Source organism: Salmo salar, chromosome 09 (genome assembly GCF_965601325.2).
Source record: "Salmo salar chromosome 09, fSalSal1, whole genome shotgun sequence".
Taxonomy (NCBI): Eukaryota; Metazoa; Chordata; class Actinopteri; order Salmoniformes; family Salmonidae; genus Salmo; species Salmo salar.
In genome coordinates, this window is record NC_138299.1 from 31051092 (window position 1) to 31076692 (window position 25601).

Below are 25601 nucleotides of genomic sequence, written 5' to 3' on the forward strand. Positions count from 1 at the left end.
GGAAAAACAAACTACAAAATGAAACAAAAACACAAAGCACCACCGTTCTATCTCCTCCATCTTTTTCAGTTTTCTTTATTAACTGTTTTTGCTGAATGCGGATTGAATTGAAGCTTTTTTTTTTTGTCTTTCCTGTTTTAAAGTAGCAGATACGATCCCAAAAAAGAACCAAAGCCCGGCCAAAGACCCCTCCTCTTGGGATGGCTCTCCCCTCCTCCTACAGCTTCTTGGACTAAATCTCTTCTGCCCCTCCTCTTCCTTCCCTGAATGATGCATGCGGCCTCACACCTCCCCCTCCACCTTCTCTATCATATCAACTCAACACTGTACAACACATTCACTGCACACACTGAGGGCAAATCTACTGGCCAAAACTGGCTATCTAACTCATTTACAGTGATAAATTGACAGAACACATAGTGTAGCATGATACTGGTCTATGAAGTCCATTTCTTCCATATATACATGAAACTGGGAAATGTATCTGTGTCCTATAGTCTAAACTGATGCTCTAATAACCACATGTCAATATACCTCCTAACAGGTGGGGGCAGTATAACCGTTCTGATGGAGAATAGGATTTCAGCACCACGCATTGAGCTGGGCCCTCTTGAGTCACTTCAATGACACTCTACCACAAAGTCCAATGTCTCTTATTTTTTCTTCCACTAAATTTCACTGGAGTAGCTAGATACTATTTTAACATTGGCAGTTGACACAGCTTGCCATAATCTTTGGTTTAGCAGAACATGTAGTAGTGGCTTCTTAGGGCAGTAGAAACACACATTTTTAATGGCAGGTCACTAGTTTAGAACATAAACACAGTTGAAAGTTCAAACTAACCAGAGAAATGTCACGGGATGGGGACATACTCTATGCCCTCTGCTTCTCTTTGACAATCCAGCTCAACATTTAAGTGAATACAATAACTGTTAATAAATGTATCATGGCCTTCATATGTATGCTGCCTCATCTTTCAGTTTCCCTTGGCTACCCAGTTAACACACTAACTGACTAGCCGCTCCCTCACCCAACCACAGTGCAGTTTACATAGCTAGACTAACTGACCGCTCCCTCACCCAACCACAGTGCATTTTACATAGCTAGACTAATCTCTGTTCTGTTCTGTGGTGTGCTGTACTCATGGCTTAGACAAGACAAGGTTCTCTCTCTCTCTCTCTCTCTCTCTCTCTGACTGCATGCATGTGAGTAACTCCTGCATCGCTTTACTGGTTGGACTCAGTTGTGTTGGTTGGATTTTCTTTAAGGTTTTTCGTTGAGAATTGTGCAGCAGTTACCTTAATTCTTAATCTCTATTTAACAGCACATACAACACCACAGTTACCTTACTTTATTGACTGATACTTTTACACAGGCATACATTTCTGAACTTAACATTATCCACTGCCTATAGGAATGACATGCATTCAATATTTTAGTCCAATGGTCTTGTATTGTGTTGATCTGTATGATAAAGATGTGAAGATGCTTGTAGCTGTGTGTGTCAGTATCTTCTGACAGTGGGGTGACGTGTGTGTCCTTTGCTCTCTGCCTGAACACAGGCAACAAGGAGGACCCTTGTCAGACGATGCGTGCTGTGTCCAGTGATAACGGCAACCAAAACTTTGGAGACCTGATGGACGAATTTATCCAAGAGCGTCTGCGAGCGAGAGGCACCTCTGTAAATCACCTTTCAATTTTCTTTTTCATTTCTCATGCACGCATGCGCGTGCACACACACACAATTTTTGAGCTGAGTGAATAAGTGAATGTTCTCAGCTCATGCTCTCTATATGTTTAGTCAAAACATTAGAGTACTAACTTCTCCTCTCTACCTCTCTCTGCAGGGCATGACGAGGCGTGGCAGTAGCCCCGGTAGTCTGGAGATCCCCAAAGACCTGCCGGAGCTCCTGGACCGTCAGAACGTCACACAACCCGTGGACGACCCCGGTGTGCCCTCTGAGTGGACCTCCCCCGCCAGCAGCAGCGACGTCATCAGCTCCGACAGCCAATCAGACTCCTTCAACGCCTTCCAGTACGCCAAATGCAAGCTGGAAAGTAAGTGACATCACCACAGGTGACATCACATCTCGTTAAATCAGTGACTCGTGTTTTTGAGGATATCACAGGTTATAAATCATGATTATATCAGTTAGCTCATGCTTGCTTTGCATGCATATTGGTTGTGTAAAAAACCTGGTTCTGTAACTAAGTAACATAGTATTGGAGGGGATTGGAGTGGATTGTGGTGGAGTGGATCGGAGTGGGCGTGAATTGTATATTGCTCTTGACATGCTGGAGGACTACTACTTGTACTGACCACTGGGTGGCACTATGCTGTTAGATTTCAGCTTTGGTCTGGATGACTGTGGTGCGGGGTCTTTGGACCAGGATAACGCTAGCCTTGGAGGGGTGCCCCAGACTGCAGAGGAACAGGAGCTGTCCAGCCTCACCACCCTGCACATAGATTCAGAGACCAGCAGTCTGAGCCAGCACGGCCTGTCTGCAGACGCCATCACCATCACAGGTCAGAGAGAGAGAGACACACACACACACACACACACACACACACACACACACACACACACACACACACACACACACACACACAGACTCAGAGACCAGCAGTCTGAGCCAGCAAGGCCTGTCTGCAGACACCATCACAGGTCAGAGTTGCAGATTCACAAATCAGAACACATCGGCTTTCAATGTCCACATCACTCACCCTTTTATACATCTTAGTGACTTTCCCACATTAATGAACTTTGATCATCCGGCAAAGCTCATAGAAATCCATGATAAAATATGGATTCAATCCAATAAATTATTATTATACAATGTCTACCTAATTCATTACATCAATCTCTGTGTGCCTCCATCCAGGTTCAGAGAGTGCGTCCCCGATGCATTCCCTGGGTGGTTCCTGCTCACAGAGCCCGTCTCCAGCCACCCTGACCGCTGAACACATAGGGCTGCAGCATGAGGACCTGCAGCTGGATGAGAAACTACATCACTCTGTACTACACACTCCTGATGACCTGGGTAATACACACACACCCACACTGCTCTCCATAGTAACTGGCTTATCTAGTCACTACCCATACTTAAATGGTCCCAAACCTATCTGTCACACAACACAAACAGACTACACACTCAGCCTTACTTACATACTAACAGTGTACTCAAAAGTGTTGTCCCCCTTTTCCCTCCTCTCAGAAATCAGTGAGTTTCCTACAGAGGACTGCAGTGTGATGGCCGGTGGCTCCCTGACCGGTTGGCACGCTGACGTTGCCACGGTGATGTGGCGGAGGATGCTAGGCATTCTGGGTGATGTGAACACCATTAAGGACCCAGAGATCCACGCGCAAGTCTTTGACTACCTCTGTGAGCTGTGGCAGAACCTGGCCAAGGTGAGGAACCATACGGCAATCAGACTGTGTACTCAATACAAGAATGGAAGTTACTGGATCAATGTATGTAAGACACTCATTCACGACATTAATTTACTCTTTCTCTCTCTTTCTCTCTCCTTTCTTTCTTTTTCTCCTATCTTCTCTCACTCTCTCTTTTCTTTCTTCTTTCTCCTTCCTCCCTCTCTCATCAGATCAGAGATAATCTGGGCATCTCTCTGGACAACCAGTCATCTCCTCCTCCCCCGGTCCTCATCCCTCCCCTCCGGATCCTCACCCCCTGGCTCTTTAAAGTAAGTATTACCCCTCACTGTTCCATTACGTTATAAAATACATGTACTTTGAAGGTAACATACAGTACCAGTTAAAAGTTTGGACACACCTACTCATTCAAGGGTTTTTCTTTATTTTTACTATTTTCTACATTGTTGAATAATAGCGGCATCAAAACTATGAAATAACACATATGGAATCATGTAGTTACCAAAAAAGTGTTAAACAAATCAAAATAGATTTTAAATTCTTCAAAGTAGCCACCCTTTGCCTTTGACAGCTTTGCACACTCTTGGCATTCTTTCAACCAGCTTCACCTGGAATCCTTTTCCAACAGTCTTGAAGGAGTTCCCACATATGCTGAGCACTTGTTGGCTGCTTTTCCTTCGCTCTGCATTCCAACTCATCTCAAATCATCTCAATTGGGTTGAGGTCGGGTGATTGTGGAGGCCAGATCATCTGATGCAGCACTCCATCACTCTCCTTCTTGGTCAAATAGCCCTTACACAGCCTGGAGGTGTGTTGGGTTATTGTCCTGTTGAAAAACAAATGATAGTCCCACTAAGCGCAAACCAGATGGGATGGCGTATCACTGCAGAATGCTGTGGTAGCCATGCTGGTTAAGTGTGCCTTGAATTCTAAATAAATCACTGACAGTGTCACCAGAAAAGCACCCCCACACCATCACACCTCCTCCTCCATGCTTCACGGTGGGAACCACACATGCGGATATCACCCATTCACCTACTCTGCGTCTCACAAAGACATGGCAGTTGGAACCAAAAATCTAAAATTTGGACTCATCAGACCAAAGGACAGATTTACACTGGTCTAATGTCCATTGTTCGTGTTTCTTGGCCCAAGCAAGTCTCTTCTTATTGGTGTCCTTTTGTAGTGGTTTCTTTGCAGCAATTCGACCATGAAGGCCTGATTCACGTAGTCTCCTCTGAACATTTGGTGTTGAGATGTGTCTGTTATTTATTCGGGTTGTAATCTGAGGTGCAGTTAACTCTAATGAACTTATCCTCTGCAGCAGAGTTAACTCTGCTGTCTTCTCTGTGTCTTCCTTTCCTGTGGCAGTCCTCATGAGAGCTAGTTTCAACATAGCGCTTGATGGTTTTTGCGACTGTACTTAGTTATTGAAATTTTCCGGATTATCTTTGGTATACCACCACTACCTTGTCACAACACAACTGATTGGCTCAAATGCATTAAGAAGGAAAGAAATTCCACAAATTAACTTTTTTGGTAAGGCACACCTATTAATTGAAATGCATTCCAGGTGACTACCTCATGAAGCTGGTTGAGAGAATGCCAAGAGTGTGCAAAGCTGTCAAGGCAAAGGGTGGCTACTTTGAAGAATCTCAAATATAAAATGTATTATGTTTAACACTTGGTCCCCTGTACAGGCGACCATGCTGACAGAGAGGTACAAACAGGGGAAGCTACACGCCTACAAACTCATCTGTAAGATCATGAAGAGGAGGCAGGACGTATCGCCCAACTCAGACTTCCTCACACACTTCTACAACATCATGCACTGTGGCCTTATGCACGTCGACCAGGTGTGTGTGTTTTCGTGCGCTTGTGTGTTTCTGAGAGGGAGGGGAAGACTGAGAGAGAGTGTGTTGGCTGCAGTTATCACTACCCTCTGTTAAATACTGTTCCCTCTGTGTTCCTCAGGACATAGTGAACACCATCATTAAGCACTGTTCTCCTCGGTTCTTCTCCATCGGGCTGCCTGGAGCCACCATGCTTATCCTGGATTTCATCATCGCAGCCAGCAGAGTCACAGCCTGCTCCTCCCTCAATGTGAGAACAACACTGCTGCAATTCACTATCTCTCTGATTATGATCGTAATGCACTGGAAAATATGTCTGTTAGGACTGACTGACTTATTGGCCGACTGACTGACTTATCTTTCTTCTCTTAAGTGCAGATTCACTTTACATTTTGAGGTGTTTTAATTCTCCCCTCATTTTGAATCAGAAAACTTGCTTCAATATACTGTACACATACTTCTGGATGCACCACACAACACCTCCCCCAGTACAGTTCAATGATCTGTTTCAACACTGTAGTCTTCTGAGTTTGCCCCCCTGTTTGTCACTGTCAGGCCCCACGGGTGGAGGCTCAGATCCTGCTGGGTTCTCTGGTGTGTTTCCCTAACCTATACGAGGAGCTGCCTGCCCTACACCCCACCACCGCTGACGTGGTCATAACCAAGTTTAGAGACGTTAAGGTAACTGTCCTCATGTAGGGTGGTCGGTTAACTCTACATTTTCAACCTGCTTTATTCTATTGCTTCAACCTGTAGGTACCGCTCCACGGTTGGTTATTGAACATTTATTGATTGCCCCTATTGCTTTTTGATTGTTTTATATTTTTTTTAAGATATGGTAGTTTGTGTGATTTTATTGAACCGATGGTCAGAGAGAGGGATATATTGGAAAGATAGGAGGGGGACACAGTGTGTCAAATGGCAGTGGGGTTTGAGGTTATTACCCACATTCACACCGGTATTAATATCCTGGAGGTGGCGGCACCAACCACTAGTAACCACTAGTAACCACTAGTAACAATGAGACCACTATTAACCACGAGACCACTATTAACCACGAGACCACTAGTAACCACTAGTAACCACAAGATCACTAGTAACCACGAGACCACTATTAACCATGAGACCACTAGTAACCACAAGATCACTAGTAACCACTAGTAACCACAAGATCACTAGTAACCACAAGATCACTAGTAACCACGAGACCACTAGTAACCACTAGTAACCACAAGATCACTAGTAACCACAAGATCACTAGTAACCACGAGACCACTAGTAACCACTAGTAACCACAAGATCACTAGTAACCACAAGATCACTAGTAACCACAAGACCACTAGTAAGCACTAGACCATTAGTAACCACTAGTAACCACTAGTAACCATTAGTAACCACAAGATCACTAGTAACCACTAGACCATTAGTAACCACTAGTAACCACAAGATCACTAGTAACCACGAGACCACTAGTAACCACAAGATCACTAGTAACCACTAGACCATTAGTAACCACTAGTAACCACTAGTAACCACTAGTAACCACAAGATCACTAGTAACCACGAGATCACTAGTAACCACTAGACCATTAGTAACCACTAGACCACTAGTAACCACTAGTAACCACTAGTAACCATGAGACCACTAGTAACCATGAGACCACTAGTAACCACAAGATCACTAGTAACCACTAGACCATTAGTAACCATTAGTAACCACTAGTAACCACTAGACCACTAGTAACTACGAGACAACTAGTAACCACTAGTAACCATTAGTAACCACTAGACCATTAGTAACCATTAGTAACCACTAGTAACCACTAGACCACTAGTAACCACTAGTAACCACTAGTAACAATGAGAGCACTAGTAACCACTAGACCACTAGTAACCACTAGACCACTAGTAACCACTAGTAACCACTAGTAACCACTAGTAACCATGAGACCACTAGTAACCACTAGACCATTAGTAACCACTAGTAACCACTAGTAACCACTAGTAACCATGAGACCACTAGTAACCACTAGTAACCACAAGATCACCAGTAGTAACCACTAGTAACCCCTAGTAACCATGAGACCACTAGTAACCATGAGACCACTAGTAACCACAAGATCACTAGTAACCACTAGTAACCACAAGATCACTAGTAACCACTAGACCATTAGTAACCACTAGACCACTAGTAACCACTAGACCACTAGGAACCACGAGACCACTAGTAACCACTAGACCATTAGTAACCACTAGACCATTAGTAACCACTAGTAACCACTAGTAACCACAAGATCACTAGTAACCACTAGACCATTAGTAACCACTAGTAACCACTAGTAACCATGATACCACTAGTGACCACTAGTGACCACTAGTGACCACTAGTAACCACTAGTAACCACTAGACCACTAGTAACCACTACTAACCACAAGATCACTAGTAACCACTAGTAACCATTCAACCACTTGACCACTAGTAACCATTCGACCACTTGACCACTAGTAACCATTCGACCACTTGACCACTGGTAACCATTAGACCACCGAAGCCACCTATTGTTTGATGTTGTATCAAACCCACATTAAACCCAATTACCTTTTAATTTCTTCCCCCTGTGGTACTGAGGGAGAAGTAGTGCTAGGTTATCTAACTCTCTAGTGGGTGATCAGCTATGTCACAGGCGCCCATTCACAGGGCCTCGTTGTTATTGTGCCGCATGTTGTTGTTGATTGCTGGTTAAAGAGCTAATTTCATGCATGAGAGTGTTTCATATTTGGACAGAGAATTTCACATTATGGCATCTGATAGCCTGGGTCTGGCTGTGAATGACAAAACACCGGTTAATTCAGCCAGTAGAGAGTCTGTTTTGTGTGTGTGCGCGTGCGTGTGTGATTTAGCAGCACACCTGTTGTTCAGTGGAGAATAAAACAGGCTGATGGGTGCATTAATCTCTCAATCAGTTAATTATTGATTAATTTGTCATTTATTGATAGACCCTGTCCTTCGTTTCAGGAACACATCATCAAACACATCCTGAGTTCAGCCATAGATGAGCCTTCAGCCCCAGCCAGGTATGAAGACCAACCAACCACCCCCACCAACAAACCAACCACCCACCCCCACCAACCAACCAATCACCCCCACCAACCAACCAACCAACCACCCCCCACCAACCAACCAACCACCCACCCCCACCAACCAACCAATCACCCCCACCAACCAACCAACCAACCAACCACCCACCCCCACCAACCAACCAATCACCCCCACCAACCAACCAACCAACCAACCAATCACCCCCACCAACCAACCAACCAACCAACCACCCCCACCAACCAACCAACCACCCACCCCCACCAACCAACCAATCACCCCCACCAACCAACCAACCAACCAACCAACCACCCCCACCAACCAACCAACCAACCAACCACCCATCCCCACCAACAAACCACAACCACCCATCCCCACCAACAAACCACAACCACCCATCCCCACAAACCAAACAACCAAATGGTACCCTGTTCCCGACATAGTGCACTACTTCTGACCAGCGGCCTGTATAGAGAGTAGGGTACCATAAAGGACAGTCTTTGCCTGTCCCTGACAGGAGTAAGACATCTGCCAAGCAGCAGATTATTGTAAGAAAAATGTGGCGAGGGAATGGGGAGGAGGGTGTCACTGTATGGGCTCTGGTGACTAATATAAGCTGGCCTTGGTTATACTGTAGTCTTCCCTGTGTATTGTCCCTGTTAGTCTCATTCAGTATCACACTGACATTGGTATTGTTAGTTGATTATGTATTTATGTATGTGTATTTGTGTTTATTGGTTACCAACTGTGACTCAAAATATTAAAGCTATTTATAATGGGCTAATGTATGTCATTTGGGTCCGTTAAATAAAAAACAGCCCAATGGAAAATGAACGGGAGTTGTGTTATGTTGTGTTTGGCCCCGTCAGGTGTGTGGCCCTGTGCAGTCTGGGTATCTGGCTGTGTGAGGAGTTGGTCCACGGCACCCAGCACCCTCAGATCAAAGAAGCCCTCAACGTCATCTGTGTCACTCTAAAGGTAACCAGCTCTATATGATATAGTAATATGCCACTTCTGCTAAATGGAATATATTGTTAACAATGCCCATGCCTCACATGAGGAGCTGTCATTTTCAGCCATCTACTTCCTATGTTTGAGCTGAAAAATCCACTAGCCACTTAAAGCGTACTGGATTGATTGCGTTCATTTTACTCCTGCGACTCTTTAATTGTGCCTGTAATTTTTTCCTGTTAACGTTACAACCATTTTTGTAATGACCTGTCAAGCACTCCAGTAATGGCTGAATTGGGCGTCTATAACGTCGCTAAAGCTTCATCTAGGATATAACACATCGCCTTGACACTTGCATCACAAGAAAGAGAAGAAAGATAACTTTATTTTGATGGGTGTTCATTTTTTGGGTAATATAAAAAAGTTATAATTTATTAAGATGGATATGTTTACAAATGAGATACGCAGAAATGAAATCACCTTCTGAAAATGAACACTGATTAAGAGTGATATTATGTCTGATTAGTATGTACAGTGGGGGAAAAAAGTATTTGATCCCCTGCTGATTTTGTACGTTTGCCCACTTACAAAGAAATGATCAGTCTATAATTTTAATAGTAGGTTTATTTGAACAGTGAGAGAGAATAACAACAAAAAAATCCAGAAAAACGCATGTCAAAAATGTTATAAAATGATTTACATTTTAATGAGGGAAATAAGTATTTGACCCCTCTGCAAAACATGACTTAGTACTTGGTGGCAAAACCCTTGTTGGCAATCACAGAGGTCAGACGTTTCTTGTAGTTGGCCACCAGGTTTGCACACATCTCAGGAGGGATTTTGTCCTACTCCTCTTTGCAGATCTTCTCCAAGTCATTAAGGTTTCAAGGCTGACGTTTGGCAACTCGAACCTTCAGCTCCCTCCACAGATTTTCTATGGGATTAAGGTCTGGAGACTGGCTAGGCCACTCCAGGACCTTAATGGGCTTCTTCTTGAGCCACTCCTTTGTTGCCTTGGCCATGTGTTTTGGGTCATTGTCATGCTGGAATACCCATCCACGACCCATTTTCAATGCCCTGGCTGAGGGAAGGGGGTTCTCACCCAAGATTTGACTGTACATGGCCCTGTCCATCGTCCCTTTGATGCGATGAAGTTGTCCTGTCCCCTTAGCAGAAAAACACACCCAAAGCATAATGTTTCCACCTCCATGTTTGACGGTGGAGATGGTGTTCTTGGGGTCATAGGCAGCATTCCTCCACCTCCAAACACGGCGAGTTGAGTTGATGTCAAAGAGCTCCATTTTGGTCTCATCTGACCACAACACTTTCACCAGTTGTCCTCTGAGTCATTCAGATGTTCATTGGCAGACTTCAGACGGGCATGTATATGTATTCTTGAGCAGGGGGACCTTGCGGGCGCTGCAGGATTTCAGTCCTTCACGGCGTAGTGTGTTACCAATTGTTTTCTTGGTGACTATGGTCCCAGCTGCCTTGAGATCATTGACAAGATCCTCCCGTGTAGTTCTGGGCTGATTCCTCACCGTTCTCATGATCATTGCAACTCCACGAGGTGAGATCTTGCATGGAGCCCCAAGGCCGAGGGATATTGACAGTTCTTTTGTGTTTCTTCCATTTGCGAATAATCACACCAAATGTTGTCACCTTCTCACCAAGCTGCTTGGCGATGGTCTTGTAGCCCATTCCAGCCTTGTATAGGTCTACAATCTTGTCCCTGACATCCTTGGAGAGCTCTTTGGTCTTGGCCATGGTGGAGAGTTTGGAATCTGATTGATTGATTGCTTCTGTGGACAGGTGTCTTTTTTACAGGTAACAAGCTGCGGTTAGGAGCACTCCCTTTAAGAGTGTGCTCCTAATCTCAGCTCGTTACCTGTATAAAAGACACCTGGGAGCCAGAAATCTTTCTGATTGAGAGGGGGTCAAATACTCATTTCCCTCATTAAAATGCTAATCAATTTATAACATTTCTGGCATGCGTTTTTTCTGGATATTTTTGTTGTTATTTTGTCTCTCACTGTTCAAATAAACCTACCATTAAAATTATAGACTGATCCTTTCTTTGTCAGTGGGCAAACGTACAAAATCAGCAGGGGATCAAATACTTTTTTCCCCCACTGTATAGATAAGTGCACATATAATTTCTTTATTTTAACATATTGTTTTTACAAAATACCTGATAATATTACAAAATGTATATATGACTGCATTCTAAGAAAAATGACATTTTTAAATAAATTGAATACCTGAATTCCCATCAAAGTTTTCTGTGCCAGTAAAATGTTTTCTGTGCTATAATTTAGTCAATATCTGATGGATTTAAAAAATTGGCAGCTTCATGAAATACCAGTCTCAATGTCAACAGTGAAGAGGATACTCCGGGATGCTGGCCTTTCAGGCAGAGTTCCTCTGTCCAGTGTCTGTGTTCTTGTGCCCATCTTAATCTTTTATTTTTATTATCCAGTCTGAGATATGGCTTTTTTTTGCAAAAAAAAAGGCCAGCATCCCAGAGTCGCCTCGTCACTGTTGACGTTGAGACTGGTGTTTTGTGGGTACTATTTCATGAATCTGTCAGTTGAGGACTTGTGAGACGTCTGTTTCTCAAACTAGACACTTTAATGTACTTGTCCTCTTGCTCAGTTGTGCACCGGGGCCTCCCACTCCTCTTTCTATTCTGGTTTGAGACAGATTGCGCTGTTCTGTGAAAAGAGTAGTACACAGCTTTGTACGAGATCTTCAGTTTCTTGGCAGTTTCTCGCATGGAATAGCCTTCATTTCTCAGAACAAGAATAGACTGACAAGTTTCAGAAGAAAGTTCTTTGTTTCTAGACATTTTGAGCCTGTAATCGAACCCACAAATGCTGATGCCCCAGATACTCAACTAGTCTAAAGAAGGCCAGTTTTATTGCTTCTTTAATGAGAACAACAGTTTTCAGCTGTGTTAACATAATTGCAAAAGGGTTTTCTAATGATCAATTAGTCTTTTAAAATGATAAACTTGGATTAGCTAACACAATGTGCCATTGGAACACAGGAGTGATGGTTGTTGATAATGGGCCTCTGTACACCTATATAGATATTCCATTTAAAATCAGCCGTTTCCAGCTACAATAGTCATTTACAACATTAACAATGTCTACACTGTATTTCTGATCAATTTGTTATTTAAAAAATGTGCTTTTCTTTCAAAAACAAGGACATTCCTAAGTGACCCCAACTTTTGAACAGTAGTGTATATGTGATCCCTATGGGAATTGAACCCACAACCCTAGTGTTATTGATGCTGTTGGAGTCATCTGCCATGCACAGCGATTAGAATTTTGAAATGTGTTGGCTTGCCTTCATCCCTTGACTTGGGAATTGTACTGTAGCAGTCCCTGGTTAGCAGAAGCAGTATCTCCCTGTGGCCTGCCCTGGTCTGTGTGTTGTTGACTGGCACAGTTACAGCAGTGCCAGTCTGCCTGGAGTGGGAGAAAGATGTTCTGCACTGAGTAGCCAGAAGAAGCTTACAGACAGTACCGGCTGGTTTGGTCTGGCCCACCACACACAACTCCAACCCAGCTAAATCTGGCCTGACTGTCAACATTTTGGCTTCTGTGTGCTCTCCACTCTGCTCAGACAGAAGGCGAAGGCTAATCCCATGAAGAATACGTACAACACCCACCTCAAGGAATTGTTATTTTTCAGTCTTCTGAAGTAAGGGTGCTCGCCAACTGACCCCCCCCTCCCTCCCTCCCTTCTCTAACTCCTCTCCATATTGTTATCAATCAAATGGGATGGCTGGTGATCCGGACAATTGTTTTGTGTGCGCCTTGGCCCTGGCCTGCTGCTCTGGAAAAGCACTCTGCACTCTTCCTGAGGCAGGGTCACAGTGAGAGGAGGAGGAGGTGGGTCGTCTCCCTGAGCCCCTTACACTTTTCTCAATTGCGTGCGTGTTTGTGTCTCTTTTTGTTTTTCAGTTTCCAAATAAAACTGTCGCGCTGGTGGCCTCCGACATTCTGCACTTGCTCATAAACTATGTCGATGACCTTCAGAAATTCCCACTCGACACTCCAAAGAAAATAGTTGAGGTAAATTGGCATGTCCATTTTAATAATGAAGTATGTAAACTATTCTTGGAGCTTTTGAAGAGTATCCTTTTTGAATGACAGTAACATGTTAACTCTTGTTTCAGATCCTCATAGCGACCATCACTCACCTGCTTCCCACTACAGAATCCTCGCCTCATGAACTGGACAAGAGGGTATGTCACTTCTCCTCATACACAACTCTCCTAGTCACATGGAGAGCTGGTAATAATACAAGATCACAACTGTTGCTTTTCTATTTACAGTATACCGGCCTGACATGTTTCTTGCAGAAGCTCAATGAAGAAATTATTCCTCATCATAATACAGTATTTTGTTCTCTGCTTTTATTTATGAAATCAAACTGTGTTTTTGCTTTCCTGTCCCTAGTTGGTGGTGTCTCTGCTGTTGTGCCTGCTGGACTGGGTGATGGCTCTGCCTCCTAAGACTCTGCTGCAGCCTGTCCAAACCCTCAGCCCTGACAAGGAGAAGCCAGACAAGTCTGTCCTCAGCTGTATCTACAAGGTATGCCCAGTAGAACCCTTGCCCATACTTTTGTAGTAGTAGTAGCTTTGTGAATAGTAACTTTATGTAGTAGCTTTTTGAGTTGATATACTTCAAGACAGTGTTTGATGCCGACATATCCGTCTTTACTTTGCTTAGCATTGACCAAAGCATACAGTGGAGTGTGGAACCTGACCCATGGAGTAGCACTTCTTTTGTGTTTAGTGTTCTTTCATTTCCTAATGGAGTTCAGGACTTCTACGTTACACCTTTAATACAGACTGGGGGGCCTCCTTCCTAATGCATGCTACAGCTGGCACTGAGCACACCCAGACTCACTCACTCACTCCCTCAGTTGTCAGCACTCAATCACAGCACCCTCTTTTCCCATTACCGCCCTTTCTCTCTCTCTTCACGGAAACACACTGTGACGGGATCAGCAGATCATTTAATTACTTATTTCCGATAAGGATTCCACCTCTCAAGTTTCTTTCTCTCTTTCTCTTTTCTCTCTCCTTTCTCTCTCGGTCTCTCTGTTTCTGTCTCTCATTCTTTCGCACTCTCTCTCTCATTTCTCTCTATAGAAAACTACAGTCATATGAAATAGTGCAGTAGTGTTCATTGATTGTTTTCTTGGGTCTTACTCTTCTTTCCCACTCTCCCTCTTCTCCCCCCCAGGTGCTGCATGGCTGTGTGTATGGGGCCCAGAACTTCAACAGCCCTAGGTATTTTCCTATGAACTTGTCAGACCTGACCAGTCCAGACTACGACCCCTTCCTGCTACTGGAGAGTCTGAAGGAACCAGAGCCCCTCCATTCCCCTGACTCAGAACGCTCCTCCAAACTACAGCCTGTCACTGAGGGTAAGAACGTAATGCCCTCTTCTTCTCTTCCTCTGTCTTAATCTCTACCTCTCCCCTACTCTGATTCCTTCTCCTATGGACTGGGTGTGATGTGAATGCAGCTAGGCTCCTATGTGTCCTGTGTTAGATTCAGAGCAGCAGGGGACACCTGCAGCTTTTCCCAGCAGGGGATAATGACTAATCATTGGAGCACTTTGTGAGGCATGCTTCCTTCCTTAGCAACTAACTCCCCTTTTCCCTCCGGTCCTCGATCTATCAATTTATTTGTTCATTTCATTCCTTTTCTTTTGGGGTATCGGAGGAAAGATGGAGGGAGGGAGAGATTTAACCTTTATTTATATAGGTTTGTCTCATTGAGATAAAAAATACTTTTGCAAGAAAGATCTGTGCCTTAAAGGCCCCCCTAGATTTTATTGAAGAGAGAGAGAGCGAGAGAGAGAAACTTGTCCTCCTGTCCTGTCGATAGTCACATTCCTTTTCCCTGTAATGGCTCACTCAGGGTTTATGTAGCTCTGTGGGGCTGTAATTATGCTTATTGGAAAGAAACGGTTGGTAGAACACTGAGTGTCATGGCATCAGATTGTACTCTGCATGGTGCCACCCAGAAATGTAAAAATATTCTCTATTGGAACCATTGAGGTATCTAGCATTGTATCTGGTGTCTGGCGTTGTTGTAGCTGGTGTCTGGCGTTGTTGTAGCTGGTGTCTGGCGTTGTTGTAGCTGGTGTCTGGCGTTGTTGTAGCTGGTGTCTGGCGTTGTTGTAGCTGGTGTCTGGCGTTGTTGTAGCTGGTGTCTGGCGTTGTTGTAGCTGGTGTCTGGCGTTGTTGTAGCTGGTGTCTGGCGTTGTTGTAGCTGGTGTCTAGCATTTTACTTTTGATTGGCTTGATTCCCTCATCCCTTTATCCTCTGTTGGAGGGTAACACTTGAAATACCTGGTCCCACTGGGTTGAGCTGATACATATGTTATCTACTGACTGACTGGCTGGCTGGCTGGCTTTTTCTATCTTTTCTCCTGTTTATTGGACTGGTCTTGAGAAATGCTGCAAGTGGTCTTGAGAAATGATGCAATGTCAACATTAAACAGTTTCCATTATATCCCCCTGTTCTTGTTTTAGAGCTCTTCATCTCTTTATCTCCTTATTATTTCTCTCTTCCTCTCCCCCTGTAGTGCGGAGCCGTATCCAGCACGGTCTGATCTCCATCGCGGCCAGGACAGTCATCACCCACCTGGTCAACCACCTTGGGCACTACCCCATGTCTGGAGGCCCTGCTACCCTGACCAGCCAGGTGTGTGAGAACATGGACAACCCCTACAGCGACAGCCCTGACCTGGCCCCAGAGCTCTTCGACGGGCCCAACCTACAGTTCTTTGTCCTGAATGGCACCACCCTCCTATCCTGTCTGCAGGTCCGTGCTGAGGATGGTGTGCCTGGTGGAGGAATGTCTGCAGGCCTCACCACCACCAGTGCCTGTGTGAGGGTTATCGTCCGAGACATCTCCGGAAAACACTCGTGGGATTCGGCTGTGCTGTACGGGCCACCTCACTGTGGTGTTCCCAATCAGCCCCTGCACCTCTACAGTAACACACCAACAGAGAGAATGACTACAAAGGGGGAGAAGGAGAAGAACTGGGTTGGAGACCCTATAGAGAAGGAAGAAGAGGAGAGGGAAGAGGGGGCAGCACTGGAGGAAGAGGAGGTGGTGGTGCTGGGAGAGGAGGAGCAGGGGGAGGCTGTGGAGGAGGAAGGAGAGGAGGAAGTGAAAGGTGTGTTGGAGCTCATGGCCCCGCAGGCTAAGCGTGTGTGTCGCGAGGCGGTCCCGTCCTGGAACTCCCTGCGAGAAGAAGACGTTCTAGATGAGATGCTGCAGTACCTGGGTTACTCCAGCCCCGAGTGCCTTCAGCGCGCCGGAGGCCCCCTTAACATCCCCGCCCCACCCCCTGTCTGCGTGTCGGAGAAGCAGGAGAACGACGTGATCAACGCCATCCTGAAGCAGTGTGCAGAGGAGAGGGACTTTGCGGTGCACAGGGGGAATGGGCTGAACATGAGGGCCGTGGAGCAAGGGGAGCCAGGGCCTCAGAGGCCCCAGTCAGCCTTCTACTACTGCAGGCTGCTACTCAACATCCTGGGCATGAACTCCTGGGAGAAGAGGTGAGAGAGACACACCACACCACAAACCAGGGTCCTGTTCAGTGGGGCACACAACAGGAGAAAACCTTTTGAAACTGGGAGGTACAGTGCCTTCAGAAAGTATTCATACCTCTTGACTTATACCATATTTTGTTGCGTTACAGCCTGACTTCAAAATTGATTAAATAAATGTTATTCTCACCCATCTAAACATAATACCTCATAATGCCTTAGTGAAAACATGTTTTTAGAAATGTTTGCAAATTTATTGAAAATGAAATACAGAAATATCTCATTTTCATACTGTAAGTATTCACACCACTGAGTCAATACAAGTCAGAATCAACTTTTGCAGCGATTACAGCTGTGAGTCTTTCTGGGTAAGTCTAAGAGCTTTCCACCCCTGGATTGTGCAACATTTGCCAATTTTTTTCAGAATTCTTCAAGTTCTGTCAAGTTGGTTGTCGATCATTGCCATATATTTTCAAGACGATTTTTAATTCAATACTATAACTATGCCACTCAGGAACATTGAATCTAATCTTGGTAAGCAACTCCAGTGTATATTTGGCCTTGCATTTTAGGTTATTGTTCTGCTGGAAGGTGATTCTGTCCCGGTGTTTTTTTTTTTTTTTTTTTTTACCTTTATTTAACTAGGCAAGTCAGTTAAGAACAACTTCTTATTTTCAATGACGGCCTAAGAACAGTGGGTTAACTGCCTTGTTCATGGGCAGAACAACAGATTTTTACCTTGTCAGCTCGGGGATTCAATCTTGCAAACTTCCGGTTACTAGTCCAACGCTCTAACCACTAGGCTATCTGCCGCCCCTGTTGGAAAGCAGACTGAACCAGGTATTCTTCCTAAGATTTTGCCTGTGCTTAGCTCTATTCTGTTTATTTTTATCCTTAAAAGACTCCTTGGTCCTTATCGATGACGAGCATACCCATAACATGATGCAGCCACCACAATGCTTGAAAATATGAAGAGTGGTACTCAGTGATGTGTTTTATTAGATTTGCCCAGAACATAAAGCTTAGTATTCAGGATTTTTTTTTTAGCAGTTTTACCTTAGTGCCTTAATGCAAACAGGATGCATGTTTTGGAATATATATATTCTGTACAGGCTTCCTTCTTTTCACTCTGTCATTTAGGTTAGTATTGTGGAGTAACTACAATGGTGATCCATCCTCAGTTTTTTCCTATCACAGCCATTAAACTCTGTAACTGTTTTAAAGTTACAATTGCCTCATGGTGAAATTCCTGAGCGGTTTCCTTCCTCTCCGGCAACTGAGTTAGGAAGGACGCCTGTATACAGTGCATTCGGAAAGTATTCAGACCTCTTCCCTTTTTCCACATTTTGATACGTTACAGCCTTATTCTAAAATGAATTAAATAAATAAAAATCTATACACACAATACCCCATTATGACTATGCGAAAACAGGTTTTTAGAAATCTTTGCAAAAATATTTTAAATAAAAAACAGAAATACATTATTTACAAAAGTATTCAGCTATGAGACTCGATATTGAGCTCAGGGGCATCCTGTTTCTATTGATCATCCTTGATGTTTCTACAACTTTATTGGAGTCCACCTGTGGTAAATTAAATGGATTGATCTAGAGGCGAAAGAAACGCACACCTATTTAGGCAAGGTGCTGGCTAGTGGAGTAGAACACTTGAAAAATTAAGGAGAGCCGCACACTCTAGGAGATCCGATGCAATAATTTAATAACCTAATAACCAACGTTTCGACAGACAAGCTCTCTTCATCAGGGTATAATGACACTGCGTGGTTACTAGTTTATATCATGTCAGAGGACACACACAGGTGTTTGTAATCATGGCCAGGTGTAGGCTGATACCATTGGTTAATTCTCAGATATAAAAAATGTATTCAATTGATTGGACATGATTTGAAAAGGCACACACCTGTCTATATAAGGTCCCACAGTTGACAGTGCATGTCAGAGCAAAAACTAAGCCATGAGGTCAAAGGAATTGACCGTAGAGCTCTGAGACTGGATTGTGTGGAGGCACAGATCTGGGGAAGGGTACCAAAAAATGTCTGCAACATTGAAGTTTCCCAAGAACACAGTGGCCTCCATCATTCTTAAATGGAAGAAGTTTGGAACCACCAAGACTCTTCTTAGAGCTGGCCGCCCGGCCAAACGGAGCAATCAGGGGAGATTGCTCAGGGAGGTGACCAAGATGTCTTAAGAGCCACGTCTAGGGAGTCATGTCTGGAGGAAACCTGGCACCATCCCTACGGTGAAGCATGGTGTTGGCAGCATCATACTGTTGGGACGTTTTTCAGCGGCAGGGACAGGGAGATTAGTCAGGCTCAAGGGAAGATGAATGGAGCAAAGTACAGAGAGATCCTTGATGAAAACCTGCTCCAGAGCGCTTTGGACCTCAGACTGGGGCGAAGGTTCACCTTCCAACAAGACAACGACCCTTAGCACATAGCCAAAACAATGCAGGAGTGGCTTCGAGACAAATCTCTGAATGTCCTTCAGTGGCCCAGCCAGAGCCCGGACATCTTTCGAGAGACCTGAAAATGGCTGTGCAGCGACGCTCCCCATCCAACCTGGCAGAGCTTGAGAGGATCTGCAAAGAAGAATGGGAGAAACTCCCCAAATACAGGTGTGCCAAGCTTGTAGCGTCATACCCAAGAAGACTCTAGGCTGTAATCGCTGCTTAAGGTGCTTCAACAAAGTACTGAGTAAAGGCTCTGAATATTTTTTTTTTATATATAATGCTTTGTCATTACGTGGTATTGTCTGTAGATTGATGAGGGGGGAAAAAAAACATTTGATCAATTTTAGAATAAGGCTGTAACTGTGGAAAAAGGCAAGGGGTCTGAATACTTTCCGAATGCACTGTATCTTTGTAGTTACTGTGTGTATTTATACACCATCCAAAGTGTAATTAATAACTTCACTCTGCTCAAAGTGATATTCAATGTCTGCTTTTTAAGAATGTTATCCATCTACCAATATGTACCCCTTTTTGCGAGGCATTGGAAAACCTGGTCTTTGTGGTTGAATCTGTGTTTGAAATTCACTGCTCGACTGAGGGACCTTACAGATAATTGTATGGGCAGGGTACAGAGATGAGTTAGGGATCTAAAAATTCATGATAAACACTATTATTGCACACAGTGAGCAAAAACATAATTCTACTTTGACATTATGGGGTATTGTGTGTAGGCCAGTGACACAAAATCTCAATTGAATTCATTTTAAATTCAGGCTGTAACACAACAAAATGTGGAAAAAGTAGAGTGGTTTGAATATTTTCTGAAGGCACTGTATTACCCAAAATTGTTCAATTTGAAAAGCCCTTTTTCAGTTTGGATATGCTTTATTACGGTGTGCCCTACTGAACATGACCAACATCATAGTCTACAGTTGATTCAAAGTTGTTATGGCAAAATAGCTTTATTCTGCAGGTAGCCTATTGTTTACAGAACTGGCACATTTGGAGAGATCCAGTAGACTCTTGTAGAAAATGGGTAAGTGATGATGGAACTTCAACTTGTTCTAGGTGCTGTGCTATATTCAGATGGGGGTGGAAAAAATGCACCATGTGTCACTGTTACCGCCAGCCTTGTTTGTCTCTCAACCCGTCACTGAGATTTATTATAATCAGATTAGAGTAGCTAGCCCGTCCGCATCTCTTTCTCTCTCTATTTCTTTCTCTCTCGCTCACTTACTCATATGGTCATCTCATCCACCTCATTATCACCACACTTTACGTATATTACTTTACATAGATCCATTTCCTGAAGCAGCTATTTCTGATGGCTTTTTTCATTGATGTCTTTGAAGTATTATCTATTGTATTACTAGAGATGGAGGCTGGATCTTTAATGATGAGAACTAATTGGGCTAAATGGAAATGGCGCGTCACATTGAGCCCTAATGGCTGTGTTTATCAGCGATCACATCCATCTATCCAAGAGCAATGATTGACATAAAAATAGCCCCTTTCATTAATTTCTCCCATTCATTACTCTTTCACAAAATATAACTTTAACAGATTTATGTATATGAGAGGTCATCTTATCAGTAGAATAGAGGGAGAGGGACTAGAACATTAATTTATACTGAACAAAAAAAAGTGTTGGACCCATGTTTCATGAGCTGAAATAAAAGATCCAGGAAATTTTACATAAGCACAAAAAGCTTAACTCTCACATTTTGTGCACAAAATTGTTTACATCCCTGTTAGTGAGCATTTCTCCTTTGCCAAGATAATCCATCCACCTGACAGCATAATCATTATACAGGTACACCTTGTGCTGGGAACAATAAGGCCACTCTAAAATGTGCAGTTTTGTCACACAACACAATGACACAGATGTCTCAAGTTTTGAGGAAGCGTGCAATTGGCATGAATTTAATGTTAATTTCTCTACCATAAGCCGCCTCCAATGTCACTTTAGAGAATTTGGTAGTATGTCCAACCGGCCTCAACCTCAGCTCAGACCTCGTGTATGGCGTCATGTGGGCGAGCAGTTTGCTGATGTCAACAGAGTGCCCCATGGTGGTAGTGGGGTTATGGTATGGGCAGGCATAAGCTACGGACATCGAACACAATTGCATTTTATCAATGGCAATTTGATTGCACAGAGATACCGTGACGAGATCCTGAGGCCCATTGTGTTGCCAATCATCTACCGCCATCACCTCATGTTTCAGCGTGATAATGCACAAGGATGTGTACACAATTCCTGGAAGCTGAAAATGTTCTTCCATGGCCTGCATACTCTCCAAACATGTCGCATGTTTGGGATGCTCTGGATCGACGTGTATGACAGAGCATGTTCCAGTTCCTACCAATATCCACAAACTTTGCACCGCCATTGAAGAGGAGTGGGACAACATTCTACAGGCCACAGTCAAGACTGATCAGCCCTATGCGAATGAGAAGTGTTGCGCTGCATGAGGCAGTTGGTGGTCACACCAGATATACTTTTTTTTAAAGGTATCTGTGACCAACATATGCATATCTGTATTCCCAGTCATGTGAAATCCATAGATTAGGGTCTAATACATTTTTCAGTTGACTGATTTTCTTATATGAACTGTATCTCAGTAAAATCTTAGAAATTGTTGCATGTTGCATTTTATATTTGTGTTCAGTATATTAGCCTACTCACATCATGCAAAGAGAGAATAAAAGGACACACAAACACAGAGAGACTTTTCAGAGCCCTGCAACTGTAGCGATTGCAGAATTACGGAATCCTGGAGGGACTGAAAATGTAAAATATACCAAACATTTTACATTTTCAGTCCCTACAGGATTCCGTAAATCTGCGATCGCAGGGCATGAAAATTTGACCAGTCACCACAATATTTCCACATAAAACTATCAAATCATAGCGATATTGTTGCGTAAAACTGACCCATCAGCACAAAGCGAGGGCTTGCTTTTCAACCAATCACTGCACATTATATTATGGTTCAGTCAAGCTCTTCAGCGCCTTTTTTTGCGACAGATTTTACAAAATCATCTCATATTGCCATGCAAAATGTCAGTTGCCACAGCAAAATCAAATATTTTTGTGGCCAAATGTTATAAAAATGTATTCCTGCGAAACCCTGGATCGACTGCATTTGACATTTTAGCAATTTAGCAGATGGTTTTATACAGAGCGACTAACCATTTGTGATTTCATCTTAAGATAGCTCGGTGACACAACCACATCACAGTCGTAGTAAGTACATTTTTCCTCAATTACTGAGGGAGCAGAAAGGAGTCAGGAGGAGATAGCCTTTAATGAGCCATTGTCTTGCTCGCGTTTTCTTTTTCTCTTTATTTCTCTCTTCTGGCATTCATACCGCGGTGCGTGGGCGAACGAGTGTGCGGTTCCTGATTGCCGCCTTTGAAATGGCTCACTTTCAATGGAAATAATTAAGACCCTTACATTGTAACAAGCTAATAAATAGGCCCGTACTCAAATGGTGAGAGGGAGGAGGAAAAAGACCACGAAACAAAGTCATTTTTTAAAAAGTAGTCGTGCCTTTTTACATGAGCCGTCATTGTTCCCCCCTTCTGTTCGAACTTCACCAGGCCTAATCAGCTAATGTTCAAACTCCAGATTGGGGGAAATAAGGCAACGTTTTAAAGCTCCAGATCTCGCGTGTTGTTACACCGGGGTGGTAACTAAGATCTAAGCGTATTGATTTCTCAGGATCTCGAGCTGTCTGTCCATCGCTTGCTATAAAGTTGCAGTGTATTCGTGTTTTTAGCTAAATACTGTGATAAGGATTTTGTATTTATTTCCCAGAATTCCTGCCAACACTTATTTAGCTGTGGTTTGACTCGATTGGTCTGATGTTCCAGGAAATGCTGTGACAAAAACAAAGAGGAGGCCAATTAGACATGTGGGCCTGCTAATGATGGAGAGGTAGTCTGCGGCAGGCAGAGGGAGAAGTCTGAGGGCTACTTAGTGAATATCTGTGCAGTATAGACCTAATCACCTGATCACTGTCTGCCTGTAGGGAGTGAGGACAGGCTTGGCTAATGTTGTTGTGAATAGAATAAAATGTATACTTTTTTGTCTATTCTCAGTGTCTTGTTGCTGTCAAGCTTCCGAATACTTTAGAATATTTTCCAAGACATCACTGCGTTGTAAATAGAATCTGTAGGCTATGTAGAATCTATGTCACAATTCTTTATGCCAATGGCTTATACACTTGTTGTTCTCTGTTATAGGAGCAACTTCCATCTCCTGAAGAAGAACGAGAAGCTGCTTAGAGAGCTTAAGAACCTCGACTCCAGGCAGTGGTATGTTAGTGGTTCTTCTTCCTCATACTGTTTTACTTTTAGGGAACAACGAAAATGTTTCCTTATGTTTGTTATATATTTTTTCTTGTTCCTTATCTTTTCTCTCATTCGCCATCTTTTCCTGTAGTCGAGAGACGCACAAAATAGCCGTGTTTTACGTGGCGGAGGGGCAGGAGGACAAGCACTCTATCCTGTGTAATACCAGGGGGAGTCAGGCCTACGAGGACTTTGTCTCTGGGCTGGGCTGGGAGGTAAGACAGACCCCTCTCTCCATTACAACCTTTCAGCATCTCTGTACACTGAGTGCACAAAACATTAGGAACACCTTCCTAATATTGAGTTGCACCCCCCTCAATTCGTTGGGTCATGGACTCTACAAGGTGTCGATAGCATTTCACAGGGACACTGGCCCATGTTGACTCCAATGCCTCCCACAGTTGTGTCAAGTTAGCTGGATGTCCTTTTGGGTGGTGGACCATTCTTGATACAGGAAACTGTTGAGTGTGAAAAACCCAGCAGTTTTGCAGTTCTTGACATGAACCGGTGCACCTGGCACCTACAGTGTTTTTTCTTGTAAAAGTTGCATCATACTGGAGTCCACCTTGCGGGCTGCCGCAGAATTCTATGGCACGTTATTTAATTGTCAGCCATTAATGCTAGTCCTCTGGTGGTCAAACTAGCACTAACATCTTTGAGAAGCATTTGACAGTCTTCAATATTGGCTGTACTAGAGAATTTAAAACCTTTTTTTGTAAGAACATAGTAAATGGGATTGATTTTAAGAAATTTTGCTTAATTAATTTGATTAATATTATGATGTTTCTATTCCAAGAAAAAAGAAACCCTCAGTGTTTCCGTTAGGAAAATATGGAGCTGTACAACGTGACCAGTCGGGAGTAGGCTACAGTACTAAGAGCATAACATTTCCACACCCTTATTGTAGTCTAACCAATACCCAAACGGAGATTCAGTGAAAATAGAAATCTCATTGATTTATCAAGACCAGTCCCCATGCTTGTCTCAGAGCAGCGCTGTCTTTTCCCCCTTCCACTTGCCTCTTCCATTCATTTTGAAAGAGTATTTTCCAGTAAGCATAATCAGTGCTGTTCTGGAGCAATGAAGCAGTGACGCAGGGTACCGTACTAAACCACAAATTACTTCTAAGTCCCGCAGCATAATCTCAAAACTTTTAGTTGAGCAACCACTGTAATACCTGTTCAAAGGCACTTAAATATTTTATCTTGCCCATTCACCCTCTGAATGGCACATGTACACAATCCATTTCTCAATTGTCTCAAGGCATAAAATCCTTCTTTCACCTGCCTCCTCCCCTTCATCTACACTGATTTGAAGTGGATTTAACAGGTGACATCAATAAGGGATCATAGCTTTCACCTGGATTCACCTGGTCAGTCTGTCATGGAAAGAACAGGTGTTCTTAACGTGGTTACCTGTTTTATTTTTTTTTTCAATATTAATTCGTTTTGTCGAGTTATATTGTCGAGTTATATTACTATTGAGTTATATTTTTCTGTGCCTGACTTAGAACACTGAAAATACTTTGATGGCCCACTTCTTGCTTTAGTGTATCTTATGGAAGTTTGATGATCTGTATTCCAGGTGAACTTGACCAGTCACTGTGGCTTTATGGGAGGTCTTCAGAGGAACAAGAGTACTGGTCTCACCACGCCTTACTTCGCTACCTCCACCGTTGAGGTCATGTTCCACGTCTCCACGCGGATGCCCCCCGACTCAGACGACTCACTCACCAAAAAGGTCTGTTATGGTGTTCTATGAATGGTAGTTGGTGTCTATGTGAAAAAGATCATGTCTGACTGCAACCCTGTTATGAACTTTTATTGAGATACACACACTAGGGCTGCGGTCCAAACACTTAAGACTCACCCTCGTCCACTTACCCTCGCCTTA

The 25601-nt window shown here is 43.6% G+C and overlaps 1 protein-coding gene across 16 annotated transcripts in view; it reads left to right on the forward strand.

Annotated features, from left to right (window-relative positions):
• The window catches only part of LOC106611173 (ral GTPase-activating protein subunit alpha-1), a 128657-nt gene that overhangs the window by 50263 nt on the left and 52793 nt on the right, over window positions 1–25601 (forward strand). For 15 of the 16 annotated variants that reach the window (XR_014378742.1, XR_014378741.1, XM_082955717.1 and 12 more), the window contains 19 exons: window positions 1563–1681; window positions 1848–2058; window positions 2345–2527; window positions 2884–3042; window positions 3217–3410; window positions 3605–3703; window positions 5093–5248; window positions 5367–5495; window positions 5801–5926; window positions 8262–8320; window positions 9212–9320; window positions 13268–13378; window positions 13483–13551; window positions 13766–13900; window positions 14558–14741; window positions 15911–16892; window positions 23601–23672; window positions 23800–23923; window positions 25293–25448. Coding sequence is in view for 14 of the 16 variants with exons in the window: in XM_082955717.1 (XP_082811843.1) it covers window positions 1563–1681; window positions 1848–2058; window positions 2345–2527; window positions 2884–3042; window positions 3217–3410; window positions 3605–3703; window positions 5093–5248; window positions 5367–5495; window positions 5801–5926; window positions 8262–8320; window positions 9212–9320; window positions 13268–13378; window positions 13483–13551; window positions 13766–13900; window positions 14558–14741; window positions 15911–16892; window positions 23601–23672; window positions 23800–23923; window positions 25293–25448 (3377 nt within the window). In the remaining 2 variants the exon portion in view is untranslated. Of the gene's footprint in view, window positions 1–1562; window positions 1682–1847; window positions 2059–2344; window positions 2528–2883; window positions 3043–3216; window positions 3411–3604; window positions 3704–5092; window positions 5249–5366; window positions 5496–5800; window positions 5927–8261; window positions 8321–9211; window positions 9321–13267; window positions 13379–13482; window positions 13552–13765; window positions 13901–14557; window positions 14742–15910; window positions 16893–23600; window positions 23673–23799; window positions 23924–25292; window positions 25449–25601 lie in introns of those variants that run through there. The other variant, XM_082955721.1, reaches the window with a different exon arrangement.